The 25,437-nt window shown below is 42.1% G+C and overlaps 1 protein-coding gene across 1 annotated transcript in view; it reads left to right on the forward strand.

Moving 5' to 3' along the window:
• Positions 1-25,437, forward strand: part of PRKAR2B (protein kinase cAMP-dependent type II regulatory subunit beta) — a 159,123-nt gene that overhangs the window by 44,967 nt on the left and 88,719 nt on the right. The window contains exons 2-3 of the mRNA XM_065419895.1: positions 3,632-3,641; positions 18,802-18,837. Of these exons, the coding sequence (XP_065275967.1) occupies positions 3,632-3,641; positions 18,802-18,837 (46 nt within the window). The remainder of the gene's footprint in view (positions 1-3,631; positions 3,642-18,801; positions 18,838-25,437) is intronic.

Genomic DNA, 25,437 nt, shown 5'->3' on the forward strand with positions numbered 1-25,437 from the left:
ATCATAGCCTTAGTGATAATACTTGAATACATGGTGAATTCTCATATACTTATTGAGCGTGCTTGACAGCTCACACATGGCAACCTCAGGAATGGCTGGTGGGTGTAAGGGGCACTAAGTTCACCAGACTAGGGTTTCCTTACAATTCAGGTTTCGCAGCCAGTCTGTGAACAATCATTGCACAGGTTAACCTGTTGCAACCTCTGATATAGTTTAAAATTGGAAGCAGAGATTTGAATAACTTTTTTCCCATCAGCTAAATGACTTTGAGTGGTTCTTATGAGACAAGGACTGAGTACATTGGTATAAGCAGTAACGCCAGGATGAACTTATAAAGCAAAAATGTCTGACAGTGCTGTGCATCATAATGCGTGTTTCAGATAACAAGAACAATTAAATATAACAGCAAGCATTTTATTTAACCTACTTTTATATTCTGAGAGAGAAAATTAATCCATCAAACAAAATGTAAGTTTCTTGTTTTTAAAAAAGGAAAAAATTGTAAGATCTGCTTATGTGGAAACAAATCTGTTCCCCAAGAGCAGCATTCCCTTCCTATTGTTCTGTTTGCTCCTACAGCCACTTTCAGCATGTTGGGTTATCAGTCCAATACAAATTGAAAGCTCCTTCAGGCAGGGCTCTTGTTCCTTTATTTGCATGTAAAGTATTATGCACACCAACAGTTTTGAATAATAGCAGAAACTGTTTTTCACAGATAAGGGATGCAAGGTGTATGTGCCATTTTTTTCATTATAGTCAAGGTTAAATAACTAGCCAATTTGCAGCATAATGATTAGCTGCAAATATATGTCAAAAGAAGACTACAATGGAGCTGCTTTGTAATAGTATTTTAAAAATACAAGAATTTTAAAGTCAATATAGAATTGACTTTAATATACAAATTTTAAAGCTGGAATAATAAGTTGGAATCTTTGTATGGCTTAATGCAGGGGTGGGCAAACCTTTTGGGCCGAGGGCCACATCTGGGTGGGGAAATTGTATGCAGGGCGGGGGGTAGGGGGTTGGGGTGCGGGAGGGAGTGCGGGGTGTGGGAGGGGGTTGCGGTGTGCAGGAAGGGGCTCAGGGCAAGGGATTGGGGTAGAGGAGGGGTGCGGGCTGTATGAGGGGGCTCAGGGAAGGGGGTTGAGGTGCAGGAGGGGTGCAGAGTGCAGGAGGGGGCTCAGGGCAGGGGTGCAGGAGGGGTGCGGACAGCGGGAGGGGGCTCAGGGCAGGGGGTTGGGGTGCACAGGGGTGCAGTGTGCAAGAAGGGGCTCTGGCAGGGGGTTGGGGTGCAGGAGGGGTGCGGGGTGTACGAGGGGGCTCAGGGCAGGGAGTTGGGGTGCAGGAGGGGTGCGAGGTGCAGGCAGGGGGCTTAGGGCAGGGAGTTGGGTGGTGGGGTGCAGGAGGGGTTCGGGCTCCGGCACGGCGCAGCTTACCTAAAGCAGCTCCGGGGTGGCAGCGGCACGCACCGGGGCCAGGGCAGGCTCCCTGCATGCCTGCCCTGGCCTCACGCCGCGCCGCTCCAGGAAGCGCTGCGGCCCCTGGGGGAGAGGGGGCGGAGGGCTCCGCGTGTGCTGCCCTTGCCGCGCCTCCAGGTACCTCCCCTGAAGCTCCCATTGGCTGCGGTTCCCCGTTCCCAGCCAATGTGAGCTGCGTGGGGCAGTGCCTGGAGGCAAGGGCAACGCACAGAGCCCTCTGACCCCCCACCCGTGGGCCGCAGGGAAGTGGTGCCTGCCGCTTCTGAGAGCGGTGCGGGGCCCACGGCGCCACGGGGCAATCCCGCGGGCAGGATCCAAAGCCCTGAGGGGTCGGATCTAGACCCGGGCCGTAGTTTGCCTACCCCTGCCTTAATGTTTGCTGGGACGTCATGCTAGCATTTCTGTCCCCCTGATACCACAATAATGGGGTTAAACAGATAGACACAATAGGATATGGGACTTAAAAAAACAAGAAATTGCAATATTTTTGCTCTATCAGAAATAGACTATTTATCAACAGCTCTGTTCTTGCTGTTGTGTGGTGATATTACATACTGAAATTAATTTTCAAAAAATTTGTATTGAGAAAATTTGAATACTTTTACTCCTGGAGGAATTCTGTTCCAAAAAATTCCATGCACAGTATTTTAAAATTCTGCATAGTTTGTCAAAATAACACAATATACTCACTCCAGTTTCAATTTTTTTGGTAATTTATTTCAAAATACCTGTCAACAAGAATGTCAACAATACAGACAACAGCAAAAAAGATTCCCTCAGGAGTAGAGAGTTAAAGAAACCCCTAACAAACCAGTTCCAGTTGGGGGAGGGGCTGTGTGTGGGGGCCCCCAGAGCCCAGACGCCTGCACTCCCATCCCTCCCATATCGCAGCCACGGGGCATCCCCCGGCCCAGACACCAGCACCCTCCTCCCTCCAGAGCCCATCCACAGGGCATCCCCCGGCCCAGACACCAGCACCCCCAGAGCCTTTACTCCTCCCAACTTCTTTACTGTCCTGCAGGGGGACATGGTGCGGTGCGGCCCTGCCCTGCCCTTCCTCACCCTTTGCCAGTGCTGGCTGGGTCTCCCGGACCCACTCCCCTCCCAGGAGAATGAGGATCAAAGAGCATGCAGCCTCCAGCTCCATCAGGCTGGGCGCTCTGCTCACTGCAAACTGGGCTCTGCAGAGTCCAGCAGCTCCTAGTGGTGGCCAGCAATTCTGCAGGGGAAACACGGAACTCTGCAAAATTCTGCATTGTGCAGTGGTGCAGAATTCCCCCAGGAGTATACTTTTGACAAATGTCACTAGGTGGCATTGTTGCAGTCTTCAAAATTCTTTATCATAGTCTGAAAGCAAGCTTTTAGTTTTTGAAGAAATAATTTCCGACTAGTTTTTTTATGCAGTGTTATGCGGTGGTTCTTTAAGAGAAGCTGTGGCAGATAGCAGAGAGATTGCTATCTTCTTTGTTCTCTATATTAAGAGGCCATTCTTGGAATAAAGTAGCTTCCTGGGAAATGGGTGTTGGTGTGTGGACTGAGATTTCTGTAAGAGGGGATTTCTTGCATGCCGTTTCTGACTGCCTCTGTTTCAGGTCTGGTGTATATATATGTAAATAAAACAAGTTACACACAGAATACCCAGATTTGACATCATTCATTTTCTCTTTGACTGGAAAGCTACCCTGCAAGGTTGCAGAATTCTGCTACCACTCAGTAAATGGGAGATGCTGGTGTTAGAAAAATGGTTGACTGCTGTAGCAGTCATTTCATGTAATCGGAGAAATTAGAGCTTGAGCTTTTAAGTAATTGTGGTTATGAGGCTTCTCTTGGAAGACTATTCTGCAGTCTAATGGATTTCATTGTTAGGATTTTAAATGCCTAAAAGAAATGTAGTCTATACTACAAATTAATGGCTTATAAATTCATCTTAAACGTATTGAGCTATAGGAGCACAAAAATTAGCAACTCTTGGTTTTGCATGTTTGCCTTATTTTGTTGCTTATATTTGTGAAAATGTAGGGAGCTTGTTGATTAGGACACGCAGATGAATGAGGACAGAAACAGATAGATTTAAGCAGCAGAATGCAACTTTATGAACATAATACTGAGGAGGTACGCTATCTGCCATGTCTCCCCCGACTCTCACGTACCAGGCCTTTAAATGTGTCCAGTATGGGGGTTTTATGGTAGGAGTCCTATAATCCATAACTCAGGGTAGACTATCCTCAGCCTACCCCTATGTTTCAGCTCAATCGTTTTGATCCTCTCACCCTGCCCCCTGCAAGGATACCAAAGAAGGTACCAAAGAGACTGTGAAGACTTCCTGTCTCTCCTTCTCCCACAGTCACAAAGATCCACCAGTGAAATCGCAGGTCTCTTACTTCTGGGAGCTGGCTTTTTTGGCCTTTTCTCTGCACTGGACTGCAAATTGCAATGAACTAAACCTTTATACAAATTACTAATATTTCATGTATCAGAGGGGTAGCCGTGTTAGTCTGGATCTGTAAAAAGCGACAAAGAGTCCTGTGGCACCTTTAGACTAACAGACGTACTGGAGCATAAACTTTCGTGGGTGAATACCCACTTCGTCAGACGCATGTGGTGGAAATTTCCAGAGGCAGGTATAAATATGCAGGCAAGAATCAATAATATTTCATAGTCCTACTCCTATTTAACCTAACTGTGCCTCCATGCCGGTGTGAGGAAAGTGAAAGAACCCACCAAGTCTCAAATGGGGAAAAAATTCTTCCTGACCCATACCTACAGCATCCTAAAAACACAGCTTCTATACTACAACCACAGGGAGGGCGGGTGGGAAAGCTGAAATGGAGTGAGAGAGTCCAAAATACCCAGAAAAATGTTTAAATTAATGAGGGGAGGGAGTGAAGTGCCGATCAGCTCCTGTTTTCCTCTGTCCGGCTAATGGGAGGCAGAGAGTCTGTGGAGAAGAAGGGGCCACCATTGCATTTCCCCAACATGTACTCCCCCTTCCTTCCTTCTGTTCACCACAGTGCTGGTCCTATCAAGTTACCCTCCTGTTGAGCAAGGTAGCAGGTGTCTGTGCACCTTTTCTTACTCTGCTTCTTGAAGGAGCAGCTGATGTGTTGGTACGATGTCTTTAGCAATGTGAATGTTAATAAACATGTGGTGGTGGTGGTAAGTGTTTTAAAGTTGTAGGCTGACACTGTTTTTTAAAATTTGTTGTTACCCCAGCACATTCCACATAGTAGAGTTTTCCCCAACCAGCAACTGTTTCTCTTGCAACATCCAAATCAATTCCATCTTGATTTCGTTTTTCTCCCTCACACCATGGCTCACAAAACCAGGGCTCCAGCGTAGTCCTTACCTCAGGGGGTGGTTCCCCAACCTCTTTCTGCTGGACTTTCTGAAATATTTTTTTACAACATCTCATACAGTACCAAATCCATGCATGTGAATGCCCAGGCACATACTCTTCTTTGTCCCCAGCAGAATTAACTCTGCTGCTGCTCGATACCTCTTTAGCAATGAAGTCTTCTTGGGGAGCCTGCCCCAGCAGTGCTTCCTGTTGTAGTAGTGTCTTTCTTTGTAGGGAGCCATCTGGTGGCACTTTCTTATTGGTAGATCTTATCATTTGGGGGAGATGCAGCCCCTTTCCACTTTAGTGGAGAAGTTCAAGGATTGTTTCCTTATCACGAAACCCGACAGGAGGACTGTTATCCAAACTTTTGTCTTCAGTAGCAGAGTATTACATATATGTGCACATCAGCAGGACTGTGTTTTGCCATTTGGGGTAAAGATTGCTCAGGGCCCAAGCAATGGTTTTGTTTGTTTTTTGTTTTTGTTGTTTTTAATCAAAAATGTAAGCTTAAAGAACAAGAATGGAATCATCGTCATGGTAAATCACATCCTAAAGGGATGTATCCTCTTGGCAGATCAAGTGCCACCTGAATCAATCTCCGGGTAAGTCCTTAAGATGATCTGGCTGAATATTTAATTTCTGTCCATCACTGACAATCTTATCATGCCACCAAATCTTTTGCCACCCACATGATCACTGGCTGTGTAACAGCATTCCTTGGTGTATTCCATTTTAATAATATGCCCATACCAAGAAAGCCGCCAGAACTGAACCAGTACTAATGGAGATATTTAGTGGGTTCAACTTAGAATATCTTCATTTCTGATCTTGTCCTGCCACTTAATGTGGAACAGCTGACAAAGATGACAAGAATTGATAATATCAATCCAGTGTTCTTCACCGTCCTCGGTGCCCATGCTTTACTTTTGTACAATAAAGTTAATATAACTGTGGTTCTGTAGGTCAGCAGCTTTGTGGCAAGCTTGACATCACAGTGTCCACGCAGAGGCTGCTGAAGGGCCTGAAACATGACTGCAGCTTCTGATATCTGAATGTTCACATCTTCTGAGCATCCTCCAGCACTGTCTTTGAAACTGCCCTGATATTTGAGAGTTGCTCCCTGTTCAGTGTCCTGCCAGTTGGTTGTAATTTGGAGTTGGAGGCTGTTTGATGATTTTAATCAAAAATGTAACCTTAAAGAACAGGAACAGAATGATAGATAGGTAAATTTGGTGAGGTGTACTTATGAAATTTAAGGGATACATTTTATATTTGTAATATTACTGCTATAGGTTCCAAGTATCAGAAGGGTAGCCGTGTTAGTCTGTATCCACAAAAACAACGAAGAGTCCGGTGGCACCTTAAAGACTAACAGATTTATTTGGGCATAAACTTTCGTGGGTAAAAAACCTCACTTCTTCAGATGCATAGAGTGAAAATTACAGATACAGGCATAAATATCCTGGCACATGAAGAGAAGGGAGTTACCTTACAAGTGGAGAACCAGTATTGACAAGGCCAATTTAGTCAGGGTGGATGTGGTCCACTCCCAATAATTGATGAGGAGGTGTCAATACCCAGAGAGGGAAAATTGCTTTTGTAGTGAGCCAGCCACTCACAGTCCCTATTCAAGCCCAAATTGACGGTGTTAAGTTTGCAAATGAATTGTAGCTCTGCAGTTTCTCTTTGAAGTCTGTTTTTGAAAGTTTTTTTGTTGAAGGATGGCTACTTTTAAATCTGTTATTGAATGTCCAGGGAGATTGAAGTGTTCTCCTACTGGCTTTTGTATGTTACCATTCCTGATGTCTGATTTGTGTCCATTTATTCTTTTACGTAGAGACTGTCCGGTTTGGCCAATGTACATGGCAGAGGGGCATTGCTGGCACATGATGGCATATATCACATTAGTAGATGTGCAGGTGAATGAGCCCCTGATGGTGTGGCTGACGTGCTTGGGTCCTATGATGGTGTCACTAGAGTAGATATTGGGGCAGAGTAGGCAACGGCGTTTGTTAAAGGGATTAGTTCCTGGGTTAGTGTTTCTGTGGTGTGGTGTGTAGTTGCTGGTGAGTATTTGCTTCAGGTTGGGGGGCTGTCTGTAAGTGAGGACTGGCCTGCCTCCCAAGGTATGTGAGAGTGAGGGATCGTTTTCCAGGATAGGTTGTAGATCGTTGATGTGCTGGAGAGGTTTTAGCTGGGGGCTGTATGTGATGGCCAGTGGTGTTCTGTTATTTTTCTTGTTGGGCCTGTCCTGTAGCAGGTGACTTCTGGGTACCCATCTCGCTCTGTCAATCTGTTTCCTCACTTCCCCAGGTGGGTATTGTAGTTTTAAGAATGCTTGATAAAGATCTTGTAGGTGTTTGTCTCTGTCTGAGGGATTGGAGCAAATGTGGTTGTATCTTAGAGCTTGGCTGTAGACAATGGATCGTGTGATGTGTCCTGGATGGAAGCTGGAGGCATGTAGGTAAGTATAGTGGTCAGTAGGTTTCTGGTCTAGGGTGGTGTTTATGTGACCGTCACTTATTTGCACTGTAGTGTCCGTGGATCTCTTGTGTGGACTGGTCCAGGCTGAGGTTGATGGTGGGGTGGAAATTGTTGAAATCCAGGCGGAATTCTTTAAGGACCTCCTTCCCATGGGTCCATATGATGAAGATGTCATCAATGTAGCACATGTAGTGGAGGGGCGCTAGGGAACGAGAGCTGAGGAAGCGTTGTTCTAAGTCAGCCATAAAAATGTTGGCATACTGTGGGGCCATGCAGGTACCCATAGCAGTGCTGCTGACTTGAAGGTATAAGTTGTCCCCAAATCTGAAATGGTTGTGGGTGAGGACAAAGTCACGAAGCTCAGCCACCAGGTGTGCCGTGGCCTCATCAGGGATACTGTTCCGACAGCTTGTAGTCCGTCCTCATGTGGAATATTGGTGTAAAGAGCTTTTACATTGGGGGGAGGGATAGCTCAGTGGTTTGAGCATTGGCCTGCTAAACCCAGGGTTGTGAGTTCAATCCTTGAGGGGGCCACTTAGGGATCTGGGGCAAAAATCAGTACTTGGTCCTGCTAGTGAAGGCAGGGGGCTGGACTTGATGACCTTTCAAGGTCCCTTCCAGTTCTAGGAGATGGGATATCTCCATTAATTATTATTATTACATTCATGGTGGCCAGGATGGTGTTTTCAGGAAGATCACCAATGAATTGTAGTTTCCTCAGGAAGTCGGTGGTGTCTCAAATATAGCTAGGAGTGCTGGTAGCATAGGGTCTGAGGAGAAAGTCCAAATAGCCAGATAATCCTGCTGTAAGAGTGCCAATGCCTGAGATGATGGAGCTTCCAGGATTTCCAGGTTTATGGATCTTGGATAGCAGATAGAATACACCTGGTCGGGGCTTTAGGGGTGTGTCTGTGTAGATTTGTTCCCATGCTATAGCAGGGAGTTTCTTGAGCAGATGGTGTAGTTTCTTTTGGTACTCCTCAGTGGTATTGGAGGATAGTGGCCTGTAGAATGTGGTGTTGGAGAGTTGCCTGGCAGCCTCCTGTTCATAATCTAACCTGTTCATGATGACTACAGCACCTCCTTTGTCAGACTGTTTAATTATAATGTCAGAGTTGTTTCTGAGGCTGTGGATGGCGTTGCGTTCTGTACGGCTGAGGTTATGGGGCAAGTGATGCTGCAAGTGGGGTTTTTTTACCCACGAAAGCTTATGCACAAATAAATCTGTTAGCCTTTCAGGTGCCACCGGACTCCTTGTTGTTTTTGTGTATCACTTGCCCCATCACTTAACCTATAACCTCACTTCAATCTCCCTGGACACTCAATAGCAGATTTAAAAGTAGCCATCCTTCAACAAAAAAAACTTCAAAAACAGACTTCAAAGAGAAACTGCAGAGCTACAATTAATTTGCAAACTTCACACCATTAATTTAGGTTTGAATAGGGACTGGGAGTGGCTGGCTCACTACAAAAGCAGTTTTCCCTCTCTTGGCATTGACACCTTCTTATCAATTATTGGGAGTGGACCACATCCACCCTGACTGAATTGGCCTTGTCAATACTGGTTCTCCACTTGTAAGGTAACTCCCTTCTCTTCATGTGCCAGTATATTTATGCCTGTATCTGAAATTTTAACTCCATGCATCTGAAGAAGTGGGTTTTTTTTACCCACGAAAGCTTATGCCCAAATAAATCTGTTAGTCTTTAAGGTTCCACCGGGCTCCTCACTGCTATAGTTTGTTTCCTGGACTTATGAAGTGTATACATTTAGAAAGCCGTGCCATAACTAAAAAGGATGACATTTGGTTTTGTTTTAAAGGTTGTTTTTTTTATTTGCTTACATATTCACTTGATTCCCCTTCCTGTCTCTGTGTTCTGCTGTTTGTTGTCAGAGCCATCATAGTTCTTCACCGGGAAGACAGAAAGCAGCTCCCTCTAGACCTAACTATTCCCACGTTTGTCACAGTGTTGTTCTTTTTATACAGACTGTCATTGAATATAACAGCCAGAATCTGATAACTAAAGGGAGGAAAAGCCCTTTACAGTGAAGTGACTTCTTAAAATTTTATTTCATATGAAGATCCGTATTGGACAGTCTCGTAGCTTTTTTGTGTTAAACAGCATTTTTACCACAGCAGCTAGATTCTATAATCGTCCTAGATGTGCGGGTTTCTTGAGATGGTTTAGTAGATTTTAAGGCCAGGAGGGATAATCTAATCTCACCTCCTGTATAACACAGGCCATATTTCACCCAGTTACCTCCATATTGAGCCAAAGAACTTCTGTTTACCTAACACGTATTTTCCAGAGAAGTATCCAATCCTGATTTTGATTTGTTCTGATTAGTTTAGCTCATCCTAATTGTTAATCTGTTTTTATGAGAATTAGAAGACAAGCTGGTGTTAAATCGTATAATGTAAGAATTAAAGGGGTAGCCGTGTTAGTCTGGATCTGTAAAAGCAGCAAAGAGTCCTGTGGCACCTTATAGACTAACAGACGTATTGAATCATGAGCTTTCATGGGTGAATATCCACTTCTTCACATGCATCCGAAGAAGTAGGTATTCACCCATGAAAGCTCATGCTCCAATACGTCTGTTAGTCTATAAGGTGCCACGGGAATGTAAGAATTGTGATCGATATAACTCAACCGCTTTTCTGAAGGTTTGTGGAGCTCTGAGAAGTGAGCCGGGCTTGGAAACATAAAAGATGGAGCCCTAAGCACAACTAAGCCCCATCTAAAAGTCTGGCTTCTTTCTTGTTAATATGAAGTGAATTATCATGATGTAGTGAAAAAACTTGAGTAACTACTTTTAAGTCAGTGGATTTAAACCAGTGTAAAATCATGTAATGAGATCAGAAGCAGGTTCCTAAACTCTGGATAAAATTCTGGCCCTATTAAATGCACTGGCCCCATTGAAATTGATGGGAATTTTGCCACTACTTCACTGCTTGAGTATGACACTAAAATATGTGAATTTGAGCTGATGTTGTATACATAAATAGTGCCTTCCATCCACAGATCTCACGCCAATTTATAAATATTAAGCCCCTCAACACCCATGAAAGGAAGGTAAGCAGTATTCCCATTTTACAAACAGAGACATATTTGAGGGATCTAGAAATGTAAATGCTAATCTTTTAGTTTTCATTTAAAACAAAAAACCACCCCCAAGAGGTTTTCTATTTAAAGTGTTTCTAGCGCTTTGTTTTTTGAAGATATTCTTGAAACTGATTAGCTGAGATTGAAAGTTTTGCCTCTTGATGGTTCCAAAACATCTTGGGTTATTCACTGTTCTCACCCAGAGCAGTCACCAAGAGAAGGCATTTTGAGTTCATTAGATCAATGGCCACCAGTTCATTAACTTTTAATTGGCTACCTCAGCTGCCACTAATGGCAGTAGCATCACTCTCAGCCAGTTGTCTGCCGCAAACTTGGCCCTTTTGAGCAATTAAATTGAGGGGACCACAACAGGGGGCAGCTCAATAGTATAAGAACTAGTGAACTATATATAGGACTGGGAGCAAGGGATTCCTTCATCCTCTTATGATCTCTGACACTGACTTTCTGTGAAAAATAATTTAATTTCCCCCCCTTGGTTTCCTCTTCTGTACAATGATTATCTCACAGGGGTGTTGTGATAACCAGTCGATGTTCATAAAGGGGTATGTAAGTGTTAAAATATAAGGAAGGGTATGGTATTGATAATCCTGGTTGGTTCATTGGGTGATGGAAATGTTTTTACTAATTTTATATAATTTGCAGTTGTTTTTACAGTACATGATCCCACAGTTATGGATGGATAGATACATATTTAAGTTTAGCCTCATTTTCATCATTCCTATGGTACCAAATGTATCGGTGTACTTATTTTCATTTTTATCACCAAAATACATTTAAAAAAATTCTGTAGCTGTGCACAGTTGTCTGAATTGGGTTTTTCCAAGTGTGAACTTTGTATACAGGCAGATATATTTCCACGGTTTGAAACATACAATCATTATGTAGTTTAAAAAGAAAATGGTGTCCTTTAAAGCACAGTGCACTGTAAGCCAGACTGTCACACACACTGCACAGGAATTTATTTATTTCATAATTTAAAGTGAGAGACTTCAATAAAAACATGGTGCGGATAGCAAAATCTGCCTCTTTCCTGTCCTTTGCAGATGGTGTTCCTTTGTGAAAACATACAACATATTTTCGTTGGAGTAAAGCAGAATCTGAAAAGTCACGTTAGTATTTAAATGACATCATGCACTTAAATGAGATCCTCCTCTAATTGAAATACAATGTGCAGTTGTGGTAAGGAATTAAATCTGTTAATCAACAGGAAACATCAAATGGCACTAAAGCAAACTGGATGTATTTGCCACCCAAGTTGCTCCTTTTGGGGAAAACTCATTAACCAGATTTTACACACCTATGTTTGACCCCTTTTTATAATTATGCAGAACTCAATATACTATTTTGCTACTGCAAATCAATAAATATGCAGCCTTTTCCAGCCAGTTTTTGGTGTACAGTCAATTTGAGCATATCTTAGGGCAATATCATTAGAACTATTTGATAGAACCAAGGGTGTGTCTTCACTGAGTTTGGTTTCAGATCAGTTATTATATTGGTAGTACAATTATATTGGTAGTACAACTGTCTCTGCAAAGTTCCTCTCCCTGACCTGTTGAAACTCTTTTAGTAATGTCAGGGGACACTATTTTATGTCGTCTTAGCAGAAGGATGTCAGTTAGGTTTCAAGTGTTTTTGTGATATGAAATTGATTTCAGATACTGCAGCTACCCAAACAGTCATTAGATGATGGTTACTTTGGTGACTGAAATGGATTTGAACTGATAACTCTAGAGGCAAAAGGAACCAGATTCCATTTACAGATACTGTTTATAGATACTGTATTTTTAATCAGTAATGATCTGAAGTATATCACCTATAATTGCATTAGCATTTGGGTACATGAGAACATAAGAATGGCCATACTGGGTCAGACCAAAGGTCCATCCAGCTCAGTATCCTGTCTACCGACAGTGGCCAATGCCAGGTGCCCCAGAGGGTGTGAACCTCACAGGTGATGATCAAGTGATCTCTCTCCTGCCATCCATCTCCACCCTCAGGCAAACAGAGGCTAGGGACACCATTCCTTACCCATCCTGGCTAATATCCATTAATGAACTTAACCTCCATGAATTTATCTTGCTCTCTTTTAAACCCTGTTATAGTCCTAGGCTTCACAACCTCCTCAGGCAAGGAGTTGAATCAAGCACAGGTTGACTGTGCGCTGTGTTAAGAAGAACTTCCTTTTATTTGTTTTAAACCTGATGCCCATTAATTTCATTTGGTGGCCCCTATTTCTTATATTATGGGAACAAGTAAATAACTTTTCCTTATTCACTTTCTCCACACCACTCATGACTTTATATACCTCTATCATATCCCCCCTTAGTCTCCTCTTTTCCAGGCTGAAGAGTCCTAGCCTCTTTAATCTCTCCTCATATGGGACCCATTCCAAACCCCTAATCATTTTAATTGCCCTTCTCTGAACCTTTTCTAATGCCAGTATATCTTTTTTGAGATGAGGAGACCACATCTGTACGCAGTATTCAAGATGTGGGCGTACCATGGATTTATATAAGGGCAATAAGATATTCTCCATCTTATTCTCTATCCCTTTTTGAATGATTCCTAACATCCTGTTTGCTTTTTTGACTGCCACTGCACACTGCGTGGATGTCTTCAGAGAACTATCCACAATGACTCCAAGATCTCTTTCCTGATTAGTTGTAGCTAAATTAGCCCCCATCATATTGTATGTATAGTTGGGGTTATTTTTTCCAATGTGCATTACTTTACATTTATCCACATTAAATTTCATTTGCCATTTTGTTGCCCAATCACTTAGTTTTGTGAGATCTTTTTGAAGTTCGTCACAGTCTGCTTTGGTCTTAACTATCTTGAGCAGTTTAGTATCATCTGCAAACTTTGCCAACTCACTGTTTATCCCTTTCTCCAGATCATTTATGAATAAGTTGAATAGGATTGGTCCTAGGACTGACCCTTGGGGAACCCCACTACTTACCCCTCTCCATTCTCAAAATTTACCATTTATTATTACCTTCAGCGACCTCCTTACAATTTTTTGTCAAAACTGGGAGTGTATAACCACAGACAAGTGGGTACTGGAGATCATTTCCACGGAATATTTGATCCACTTTACCTCCCTCCCTCCTACTTCCTTCCCTTCCCTCCCTAACCTCCTTCAGGGATCCTTCTCGCGAGCACCTTTTACATCAGAAAACAAACTATTTTCTGAACCTAGGTGCTATAGAATCAATTTCCACTTAACACACAGGGAAGGGCTTTTATTCCAAATACTTTCTGATACCGAAAAAGAATGGTGGTTGAAGATCCATTCTGGATCTAAGGTGACTCAATAGATTCGGAAAGATACGTTTCAGGATGGGCAGCAATAATCCCATCTCTGAACCAGGGGACTGGTTTTCGTCCCTTGACCTACAAGATGCTTATTTTCATATCACAATCTACCCATTGCACAGGTGGTTTCTAAGATTCACTCTGGGTCAAGAACATTTTCAATGCAAAGTGCTCCCATTTGGTCTATCGCAGGGTTTGGCAACCTTTGGCATGCGGCCCGTCAGGGAAATCTGCGGGTGGGCCGGGCCGGTTTGTTTACCTGCAGCGTCCGCAGGTTTGGCCGATCGCAGCTCCCACTGGCTGTGGTTCGCCGTTCCAGGCCAATGGGGGCTGCGGGAAGTGGCGGCCAGCACATCCCTCGGCCCATGCCGCTTCCCGCTGTCCCCATTGGCCTGGAACAGCAAACCGCGGCCAGTGGGATCTGCGATCGGCCGAAACTGCAGATGCTGCAGGTAAACAAACGGTCCCGGCCTGCCAGCGGATTTCCCTCTTGGGCCGTATGTCAAAGGTTGCCGATCCCTGGTCTATCATCTGCACCCAGCGTGTTCTTGAAAGTCCCTGCTCTGGTAGCAGCACACCGTTGCAAACTCCTGAGTACGTTGAGCAATGTCTTTTGCCACAGGTTCTCGCCTTGCGGTGAGAAAGTCCAACAAACAAAAGTTCCTTTAATGTGCTTGTAGGTTAAGTATAAAATTAAAGAATTAAAGTTAGCTTATTGGTTAAGGAAACGTATATGTGTTGTAAAGAAAGACCCTGACTAGCAAGTAGAAGAAAGGCCTTGAAAATAATGAGTTGTAGGACCAAAAGGAATAAAGTAGGGAGGATATCTGGTCCAAAGAATAACTAATGAAATACAGTAGAACCTCAAAGATACAAATATCAGAATTACAGACTGACTGGTCAACCGGACACCATGTGAAATTAGAAGTAGCCAGTCAGGCAGCAGCAGAGATTAAAAAAAAGAAGCAGCAAGTACTGTACTGTGCCTGTATTGCATCTTAAAGGTAGGCTCATCTGGGCTGCCTGTGCCCACCCCACCCCCACTCGCGAGTGGGGTTGCCAACTGTCTAATCGCACAAACCCAAACATCCTTGCCTCGCCTCTTCCCCAAGGCCCTGCCCCTCCCATTCTCAGAGGCCTCACTCCAGCCCCTCTCCCTCCATCGCTTGCTCTCTCCCACCCTCGCTCACTTTCACCAGGCTGGGACAGGGGGTTGGGGTGTGGGAGGGTGTTTGGGGTGCAGGAGGGAGCTCAGGGCTGGGGCAGAGGGTTGGTGTTTGGGTGGGGGCTTGGAGTGTGGGCTCTGGCAGGGAGTTTGGGTGCGGGAGGGGGCTCAGGGCTGGGGCAGGGGGTTGGAATGCGGGAGGGGGTTCAGGGTGCAGGCTCCAGCCGGCACTTACCTTAGGTGGCTCCCGCAAGCGGTGGCATGTCCGGCAGCAGTTCCTAGGCTCACGAGCGGCCAGGCGGCTCTGTGCGCTGCACCTGCCTGCAAGCACCGTTCCCGGAGCTCCCGTTGGGCTGCGGTTCCCTGTTCTCGGCCAATGGGAGCTGTGAAGTCAGCGCTCGGGGCAGTGGCAGTGTGTAGAGACCCCTTAGCTGTGCTTCCACCTAGGAGCCGCTGCTGGACATGTTGCAGCTTCCAGGAATGGCGTGGAGCCAGGGCAGGTAGGGACCTGCCTTAACTCTGCTACGCCACTGGACTTTTAGCGGCCTAAAATCTCCTGAATTGGCTTCAGTAGCCTTCAGGAGATTGAGCCTGATTATGGGAGACTCCCGGCCAAACCGGGAGGATTGGCAACCCTACTTATGGGGCAGCCACTTACAGGAAGACACTGAGGCTGCCAGCTCAAGGCAGCTGGAGCCAGCAGAGCAGGAGCAGAGCTGGGGTCTGTGCAGCTTTCACCCTCTCCCGCCCATTCCGCTGGGAGAGGGATGTGCTGTTTTTAGCCCCCCTCCCCTGGCTGGGAGGGGGCCATGCTGTTCTCTCTCTCTCACACACTCGCTCACAGGAGCAAACTCATGCCGGGGCTGACTAGGTTGCTCAGCTGTTGCTGAATCGTGGCCTGGAGTGTTATCTGCTAGATCTGGAGCCCGAACTGCGCTTTGTTCAAAGTTATGAACATTTCAGAGTTACAGACAACCTCCATTCCCGAGGTGTCCGCAACTCTGAGGTTCTACTGTAAGGGGCAGTTTCTAAAAAGTAGGCTTCTGACCAATAGGGTTAACTGCAGATGGTTTTAAATTAAACAAAGAGTATCTGTCTTAAAATGAGCCAATACAGCCCTTTCCCATCCACAGCTAGTGTTATCCCCTCCTTGAACTCAGGTTCAATGAAAAAGCTGTTGGTCCTCAGAAAGGAGGAGAAGAGTTACAGTGGAAAGATCTTGCAAAGAAAGAAGGTTGTAAATCTTATCTGGATTAAGACTGGAAATAAGGGTGAATTCTCTCATGTTGTTTTTAGCTGAAGTCAGTAATTGGAAATGACATCACTTGTTTGTTAAAGTGTATAAGAAGTCAGCTCTTAAAGGGTTCATTGCTAATACCTGCCTGACCGGGCTGGAGCCAACCAACATGGGTCGAAGCACCCCTGGTTTAGTCTGTTTGCTAGAATCTTGATCAAATGCTTATAAATGGTTTGTTACTGTTTGGGTGTAGTAAATTGCTTATTAGTTAAGCTTTTGAGGCAACTGCATGAAGTACCATTTGGCCTTTGGATTTGATAAAGGAATTTATGGTTAAATTGGTGTTGGGTGATTTCCCATATTAATATTACTAATTTCCAATATTATTAAGCCCCTACTTGAATCACGGGATGATTGTCAAAAAAAATTGCAGCTGAGTTGTGGACAAGCCATGGAAAAGTAATAATTGGCGTTATTATTTGCAGTAATTTGGAAAAGGGTTAACAGCAACAGCCTGGGGCTGAGATCCAGGGAGGCTCCCGCTGTCGACTGCCTGGAGCTGAGAGCTGGGGGGTTTCCACCATCAAAATTCTGGTGGAAGCCTAATATTGCAGGAACTGCAATTTCCTCAATATCGCAAATTAAGTAGGGCCTTAAATATTATTAATAATTCCAACAGTGCCCCTCCCCTCTCCCACCACTGCACCCCGCTCACATTTGTTGTCCTTGGTTAACGAAGACTGAGTTCAGAGATACATTCGTGTGGGGTCACCCCCTACTCAGAGGATCCTGTCTTGGAAAAATGTACTGCTCTGGAAAGCGTGTGTCACCTAACATTTCTGGAGGAGGAGTTGTTGTTATTTCACCTAGATGCCCCAATCAGGGTAAGAACCCCATTGTGCCAGCTGCTGTACAAACATGTAGTCCTAATTTGTCATGAGGAGCGGACAATCTAAATCGAGAAAAGGTATAACAAGTTAGTGTGACTAACAAAAGGAGGGAAGAAGGAAGGGAAGATAAGAGTAAGAAAAACACAAGCATGTGGTTTCATAGGTTAGCTATGACATAACTTGGAACCATTTCGCAACTTCAAGTCTATTTTTGCATTATTTTTTAAAAGAGAGCCACAACATTTAATTTACATTGGGCAGGTGGAGCTCTGAACCTGGCCCAGTGATGCCTGCCAAATCCATTACACCCAAGATGAGATTCACCTCTGCAAAAAGTAGTCATTATTTCATCCTCTGCCCTCCACAAAGGTTTCTGCTGGGGTGGGGCTAGATCTAATATTTGCCAGTGGGAATGACTGAGCGAAGGCTCTGAGACTATGAATATTGTATACACCCCCACCTGTGCTGGTTGGTTCCTGACAGGCTGTTTTTCCTTGTAATGGAATTGTGGTCCCTTTGCATCACTGTAGTCTAGTCTCCTGGTACGCTTCTGGCTACTAGGATCTTCCACTACCATCTGTGAATTTGAACTAGAATGTGTAACTCTGCTCTTGTTCCCTCTCCTAACAGAGTTTGAGAGGCTGTTAGCAGCTCTATGGGATTCAGACTTTCCTATTTCTTAAGCAGTTCTTATTTCTGTGTGCATATGTCTACATTCAAGAAATGCTATATAAGCCCCAGTGAAATTAAGTGGAGAAAAAAATTCAATAAATTTTCTTCATTTAATGTTCATACAGAATGATTGAGAGGGTTTTATACAGTTAACCCTAATAATATAAGAAGGAATATTTATATAAAATAGGTGACTCCCACAGTTTAAAATACGTCATTCTGATTATCATCTCAGTCTCTCTTTCAGTTCTATTAAGATTTTAATAATTGATCTCTTAACCTGCAAGGGTTAGAGATAATTTATTATCATTTGAAATCAGATTCTAGTATGCATTTTGATGGTATAATATATAAAATATTGGTTTCTAGCTCTAGCAGTACTTGAGTGTGCTGGTAACACTAGGCAGGAATTGAAGTGGAGCCAACCCCCTCCCCCTGCAAGAAAGTAGTCAAAATTGTATACATCTTGCAGCCTGTCAGGGTTAGCTGGGAATCTCTGTTTTCTCAGTGTGTATAGGGCACATTTATAGGTAGTTTGTGAGTCACTGGTGCCTTGGAGCTACACATGGAGCTTTTTTTGGCATTGTTCTTGACTTATGTGAACAGATACTCACCTGTTTAACTTTTGATTCCTCAAGTGGCATTTCAGGTTGGCCCTTTTTTATGCAAGAGCATCTTTACATCTATACATTTTGTAAAAATAAAATCCACTCTATTAAATGTTTGCATCCAAGTTTGCATCGTTTGTAGACGTTGGCTTCTTGCAGTCCTAGTTATTTAAGTAACCGATGCAAATATAAAGTATTTCATAATGAGACATGGCAATAAGTACATGCATATAGTAATGCTTAAAAAGAGAGTGAAAATGATTTTTTAAATCTTAATTTCTTTAAATGTCAGTGATAACTGACCATAACACCTTTTGTGACTTTGTGTTCAAATATTTAGATTTAGAGAACAACTAGCATGTTTCTCTGAAAATCTACAGAGAATTGTTAAACAAAAGAATACTATTTTTATAAAGTGTTATTTTTTAAAGTTCTGTCTTTAAACCATTAATAAAATCTAATTATGTCTTTCTATTTTTCTTTTAGCTCCAGTGATAAACCGGTTCACTAGACGGGCATCAGGTAGGTTTGATAAAGTTGCATGTTTTCATTGGCCAGTATAACTATTGAAACATAATAATAATTATGGCTATTATGTTAAGTATGTTGTAACATTAATCATATGTGTTCACAGATAACTAACTTAAGTTTCTCTAAGTTAGTTATCTGGTTTGCTGAAAAAAAAAATACTGTATGTACAATGACTGTTGTTAAGATTTCAGGCATCCTGCGATTTCAGGCATCCTGCAATTCCAGGGTCACAGAATTTGCCATAGAATTCTCCCATTGTTACAGAATTGGTCAAGAATCTAAGCTTACTTTAAAAAAAACAGAAAACAACAACAACAACAACAAAAACCCCCGAATGTTTCTGGTGGTGATGGGTGCAAAGAAAATATCAAAGGATTATAAACCAACGTTGTTGCTCTGAGTTGGCCTGCAAGCTCTGAGATGCAATATTGTCAAGCCCGAGCATTTAGAAATCATGAGTTGGCCCCCCAAAAATGATGACATTAAAAAAAATATTAACTTTTGAGTTATTTTTATTTGTTGTTTGGGTTCATAGCCTTTGGGTTTCCTGTTTTCAAATGTTTCTCCACAGCCATGAAGGTGAGAAACTTAGCTTTAATTAAAAAAAAAAAAAAAAAAGTGGATTGACAAGCTGATGCTTTAAGAAAATCTCCAGTTATCATGAGACCTATAAAATTGTGAGCTGGCAACACTGGAGAGGTGAACTAGCTCCATTATCTCAGTGAGTTAAATTTGAAACCTAAAGAAAACAATACTGACACTTTCCGCTATGAACTATTTTACTGTTGATCATTTTAACTGAAACAGATAGTTTGGGAGTGTGGGATAAGCACACTGACACCCATGCTCCCTGTCCTGCTTCCAAAACCTCTAGGTTCTTCCCTGGCAACTTCAGCTATGCTATGGTCAGCACAAAAGTCTTTGCCATATTGAAAACTGAAAATGTGGGAACAGCATAAAATAAATGCAAAGTCACATGCATGTATGTTTGCAGGACTGGTGCCTGTGGTAAGTGACACACACATTAAAGAAAGATAATGCATCACAATACCTAGTTTATTTTATGTTTGCATTTGTAGTTTTAATTACATGATAATATTTCATGTACTCCAATATTGTATATTTTATCAAGCTAATGAACTGTTCGCAAATAGGAGCATTCACTAAAAGTGAGGAAAGATATTTTTGGTGCTACCTATAGTGTGTGATGGTTGGCAAGGGTATACTGTAACTTTTTTTTATCAATAGTTGACTTTTTAATGAATGAAAGCTGACTAGCAAAGGAATGACAGCTTTGTATTTTAATAGATGGGTTCAATTCAATAGAAAAAAGTGAGTTAATATTGTAGAGGGAAAAAATCAAAAATTACTTTTATATTATAACATTGGGAGGAAAACAATGGTTCGGGACACTTTTTTTCTGCATGCCTATATCTGAAAAACAACACTTTTTAAAAAACCAAACCAACTCTTGTGGGCCATGAATGCATAGTGTGCGTTTGTCTATTATAAAGAGAGAAAATGGAGTTATGCCATTTAGAAAAGTGATAACTGACAAAAACAGCTTTTTCTTCTTAAACAAATGTGACATTTAGTGCACTTGCATAGAAGCCTATGAACGGATTAGACTGTAATGACTTCACAGGGCCCAGAATGGTCTATTGTGTTAATGATGTGTGCATTAACTGTCTCTAATATGATCCTGGGAGTTTTGACTAGGTAAGGAGTTGAGAAAAGAACTCGAAGGCTTCAAGAAAATTAGGCCCATTTAAAAAAAAAAAAAAAAAAAAGCAGCACTAGTAACAATCTCTGTTACACCCCTATGTGGTTATTTTACAGTAACATACAGTATATAGCTACAATTTGCAGGACCAGCCTTATTATACTAATCATGGAGTAGTTATTTTTAAAACAAAAAAAGTCATGAAGAGTGATATTTCTTATTTTTATTCTTTAAATGCTCACTGGTGATGGAACTGGTATAGCATATTTTTTAAACAGTGTATTTGTAAAATATAAGGAGACATTGTATGAGGGCTGTTGCTGACATCCATACACTTTACAAAGACATTTTAAAATAAGTGGAGTAATCTTGAAATGCAATTTTTTGTTGTTGAGGCACCTTTTGGTGCATTGTGATATTCAAGATGCTCTTGCAGATGGAAAAGCCAGATGTTAATATTCCACCTACTGCAACTTCATAGAATTCAATAATTTTAAGTTGATTCATACTTTTAGGAAATGCTAGCCTGCCCAAGTGGGAAAAAATAATTATTTTTTAAAATATGGATTCCAATCACCTTGAGACATACTTTACCAGGACTAACTAATTTTAAGGTTCTGAACTCTGCAGGGTTAGTGACTTTTAAGTAAGTGCCACAGAAAGAAATCTACATCAGGCTTCTACTACTACTTTTCAGATCCTGGTACTCACCACAACAATGGATAAGTTGTTTGTGATGTTTCTATCATAATTATGAGATATTCCTTGCTATTTTAGTAGACTGAATAAGTTTCGGTGCCTTTGCTTAGCAGAGCTAGAAATTAAACAGCCAGAGATTAATTGTTGAAGCACCTGCTGATAACAATATAAGGCATTTATTATTTAATAGCTGTTCCATTAGCATACTGTGAATATACTAATATGCTATCAGTGTTCTATTTGTTCATGGAGGGCAGGTATATAGGAGAAACAGGAAGATGTAATTGTTCCTGAATTTTAATACTTAAAACTCAGTGAGATAAATAATGTATCTCTGTGCATGCGCACATGCACACAGTGTGTGTATAAATGTGATCTAGTGGAATGCTGGTTTAGTTATGTTGCACAATGATTTACATTCTAAAACCTGCTTTAGGTTGTTCATAACTTTCTGAAATTTTCGCTTCTTGGGCTGGAATTTTCTATTCTTGGTCTCTGCCAGAAAGTGGATTATTTTAAGGTTCAAGAGGAAAGTGATTTAGCTGCCTTTTTTGAACAGGCGGAGAGTGAAAAATACATGTTTCCCATTCCCTCAAATTCTTGACTTTTTACAAAATGGCCCTACAACTGGAACATTTGGTTGGTATTTTTTATTACAATAGTGCCTAGTTACTGACCAAGAATGGACCCTCTTGTGCTGTGCACTGGATAAACAGAGTAACAGACAGTCCTGGCATTGAAGAGCTAACAGTCTAAATAGACAAGACAGACACAGTTGGGGAAAAGGATAGAACATACAGGTAGAGTGAGCAGTTTGATAGCAGTAAACATCATGCTGCTTCCACAATTAAAAAAAAATGGACTGGGGTTTTGTTAGGAGGGAATTAGAAGACAAAGATGAGGGAGTGGGAAATACTGAAAAGGGTAGAAGGACAAGGCAGGATTGAAGAGGGAGAAGGGGAGCAGACAAGGAAGGTGAAATGAGGCTGTAAGGAAGGGAGCTAGAGGAAGTTGGAGTAGTCAGTCAATCAGCAAGGGGAGAGACTATCCAGAGCGAAAACTGTAGAAAGCTATTTGATAGTGTCATCAGTGTCTGTCTGTCCCTACTGCAAAAGCTCTGAGGCTGCTTGCATGTTTGCTCCTGCCGCCCTCAATTTCATTGGTGCCTGGAGTTGGGTCTTATTCAGAATTTTTCTTTGCCAAACCCAAGTGACTTGTGAGGTGGGACGAGCAGTATGAGTCCAATGACCCTGAGGGGAGTCATCCCTGCACAGTTGTGGTCTAGGCTGCTGGGAAGAGGGGTAGTCCTGTCTGGTCCCTTTCTTGCCCTGTATCCCCTCAATGCTTTTGTGCCTGCTGAGGTTAATTCTGTGTCTGCTCTTGTAAGCTTCAATGTTTTTGGACCCTGGGATTGGCTTCTCTTAGGAGATTTGAAATTTGAAATTTAGCATGGAAATAGCCCTCATTGAGGAGCAATAGCTTTCCTTGTTATGGAGGTTTTGATTCATCTGAGTAGGAAACCTGGGACTGGAAAGGCTTCTGCAGGCCTTTTAAGATCTTGTGCATACCTCAGCAGATGCCTCAGGCTCTTGTGCTTCAGCAACTTGGAAAGCTAGATAAATAGGTCATCTATTGCTCTTATGTAACACATTTTTAATTCAGAAGTTGTAAAATTGGAAAATACTCACTCTATTTAGAATGAATCTGAACTATAGAGCTGTCAAGGTTAGGTGACTTGCAGTGCTAGCAGAAAGCTTGTTCTTTAAGATGACATATACCTGTAAGGGTACCTCACTCTGGCAGTCTCTGAGGCTCTATAAAGAAGAAAATAGGACAGCTGGACATGATTTAAATGTATGTGGCACCTCAATGTGTCACTTGGACTGTGACTAACTGAAGTTGAAATACTAGAAAAGGACAACCATGCTTTCACAATGCTTTATTGAAAAGAAGCAGCTCTTTTGGAAAGTGCCTGTTTTATTCATCTGGTAATTACTTAACTGGCCTGTATCCTGCTTAGTCATTTACATACGGTGGTGAAATACATTTTTACAGTGTTTTTTTTTTGCTAGTAAGGTAAAAAAAAATGAAACCATTATAGTTTAAAATTTGCAAAAATGAGTTGATAGTGATTATTTTCTCATTTTACTGAATTGAAAATCAGTAATAAAAAAACTAAACACATCAAAGTAGTTCAATTTTTATTAAGATAGAATTAATGTTACATTGTCAAGGTAGTTCTCAGCATTTTAATGATGTGATAGTGTTTTCATGTACTGCTGCTAGTTTTCCTTCAATGATTTCCATGATAAGTGTGCCAGATATCCTAAGAAGCAATGAAGAATTCTTACTGAATTTAGTCTACTTGGAAAAACATGATATTAATTGAGGAAGATTTAATATAATTCATTCCTTCATGGAACTGGACATGATTTAAGTTTGGAACAATACAAGTGGTATTAAATGTAGTTGCAGTGAACTACAAGTGAATAACACAACAGTGAATAATGGCAAAAACTGATACTGGAAACCAACAATGGAATATGTTATTGGGGAAGAGAAGAAACCTTTGAACTCACAGAAAGTTGAAATGTTCTCTGTGATGACAGCCTGCTGGAATTAGTTGTGCTCCACTTATGCAGGCGGGGCACTCACTTCTTATGATAGTTTCAAAAAAGAGAAAGAAAAGAGGATAATTTAAATAAAATGGTCAGGTATTTTCATTAAAGGCAGAAGATGAAAATGTATTGGAACAAATGATGAATTAATATTGACATACTAAAGTATCTGTACATGCCATGCCTAGAGTGCAGGTAGAAGGAAGAACTGTTATATATTAAGCAAATCAAATTCTGATGTCTGGGGATGGGAGAGTGAGGAGCTTATTAATGGGCCTGTGATGCCAATCTCTTCTTTCAGGGGAATCATCGGATTCTTAAAGGTCTGAATTTTCTGTACCTTGGTATTTTAAGACAAGAATTCATGTCCTAACTCAAAGATGTCTGGGTTCATCCATGCCTCTCATATGCCTTTAGACACTACCTGGCTTAAATGCCCAATTCTTCACAATTTTATTTTTAAAGAGAGAGAGAGAGAGAGAGAGAGAGAGAGAATGAACCATTCAATTAACACACACAATTATTTTATTCAAAAAAAACTATTAAACACTAAGGCTTGTCTACACTGAAAATGCTGCAGTGACGCAGCTGTGCCTCTGGAGCGCTTCAGTGAAGACTCTACCTACACCAACAGGAGAGGTTCTCCCATCGGCGTAGGCATTCCACCTCCCCAAGATGCGGTAGCTAGGTTAATGGGAGAATTCTTAGTGCTGTCTACACCGGGGGTTAGGTCAGTTTAACTGTGTCGCTCAGGGGGGTGGATTTTTCACACCCCTGAATGATGTAGTTCTACCAACCTAATTTCCTACTGTAAATCAGGCCTCAGGTTGCAAAGTCAAGCACTTAACTGTTACAGTTAATTGCACTTGCAGTTGCCTTGCAACCTTAGCTTTAGTCCCTGGTGCTTATGCATGAGGACAGTCTTTACTTAGATGATCACAATTATTTTTTCCACAGGACTCTGTCTCATTCAGTGTACTGGATAGCTAGAGATCAGTCTGTGAAGCAACTGTTCAAAATTCTGGGTGAATTGGTATCCCACCCACCTCTGTCTGAAATAAGAGAAGAACATAATTTAGCATTTTAGGTAGCCACCTTTCTAGTCTTGACACCTGAAACAGAACCTGACAGATCAATTCTTTAATCAATTTTGACAGTTTCACACTTTAGTAAGGGATTTGAACAGTTTTGATAAACCAATTTGACAATTGGTTGATATAAATTTGAATCAAACTTCAACAAAATAAATACAGTATAGGAAGAGAAGGCTAGTTCCATAATTAAGTTGTTAAATTCCATTAAGCAAGATCAGAGCTAACAGCTTTCGAGACAAGACTTTAAGACAGATTTTTCAAATTAATAATAAATATGGTTGGTATTTATTCATAAGCATTAGTTTGCAAATATGAGAGTATTAGTATAACATCCAACAAATATACTAAGATCTCCTTAGTGGATACTGTAGAACAGGGATCGGTCACCTTTGGCATGCGGCCTGCCAGGGTAAGCACCCTGGCACGCCGGGCCTGTTTGTTTACCTGCTGCGTCCAC

The sequence above is a fragment of the Emys orbicularis genome, chromosome 1, assembly GCF_028017835.1.
Source record: "Emys orbicularis isolate rEmyOrb1 chromosome 1, rEmyOrb1.hap1, whole genome shotgun sequence".
Classification (NCBI taxonomy): Eukaryota; Metazoa; Chordata; order Testudines; family Emydidae; genus Emys; species Emys orbicularis.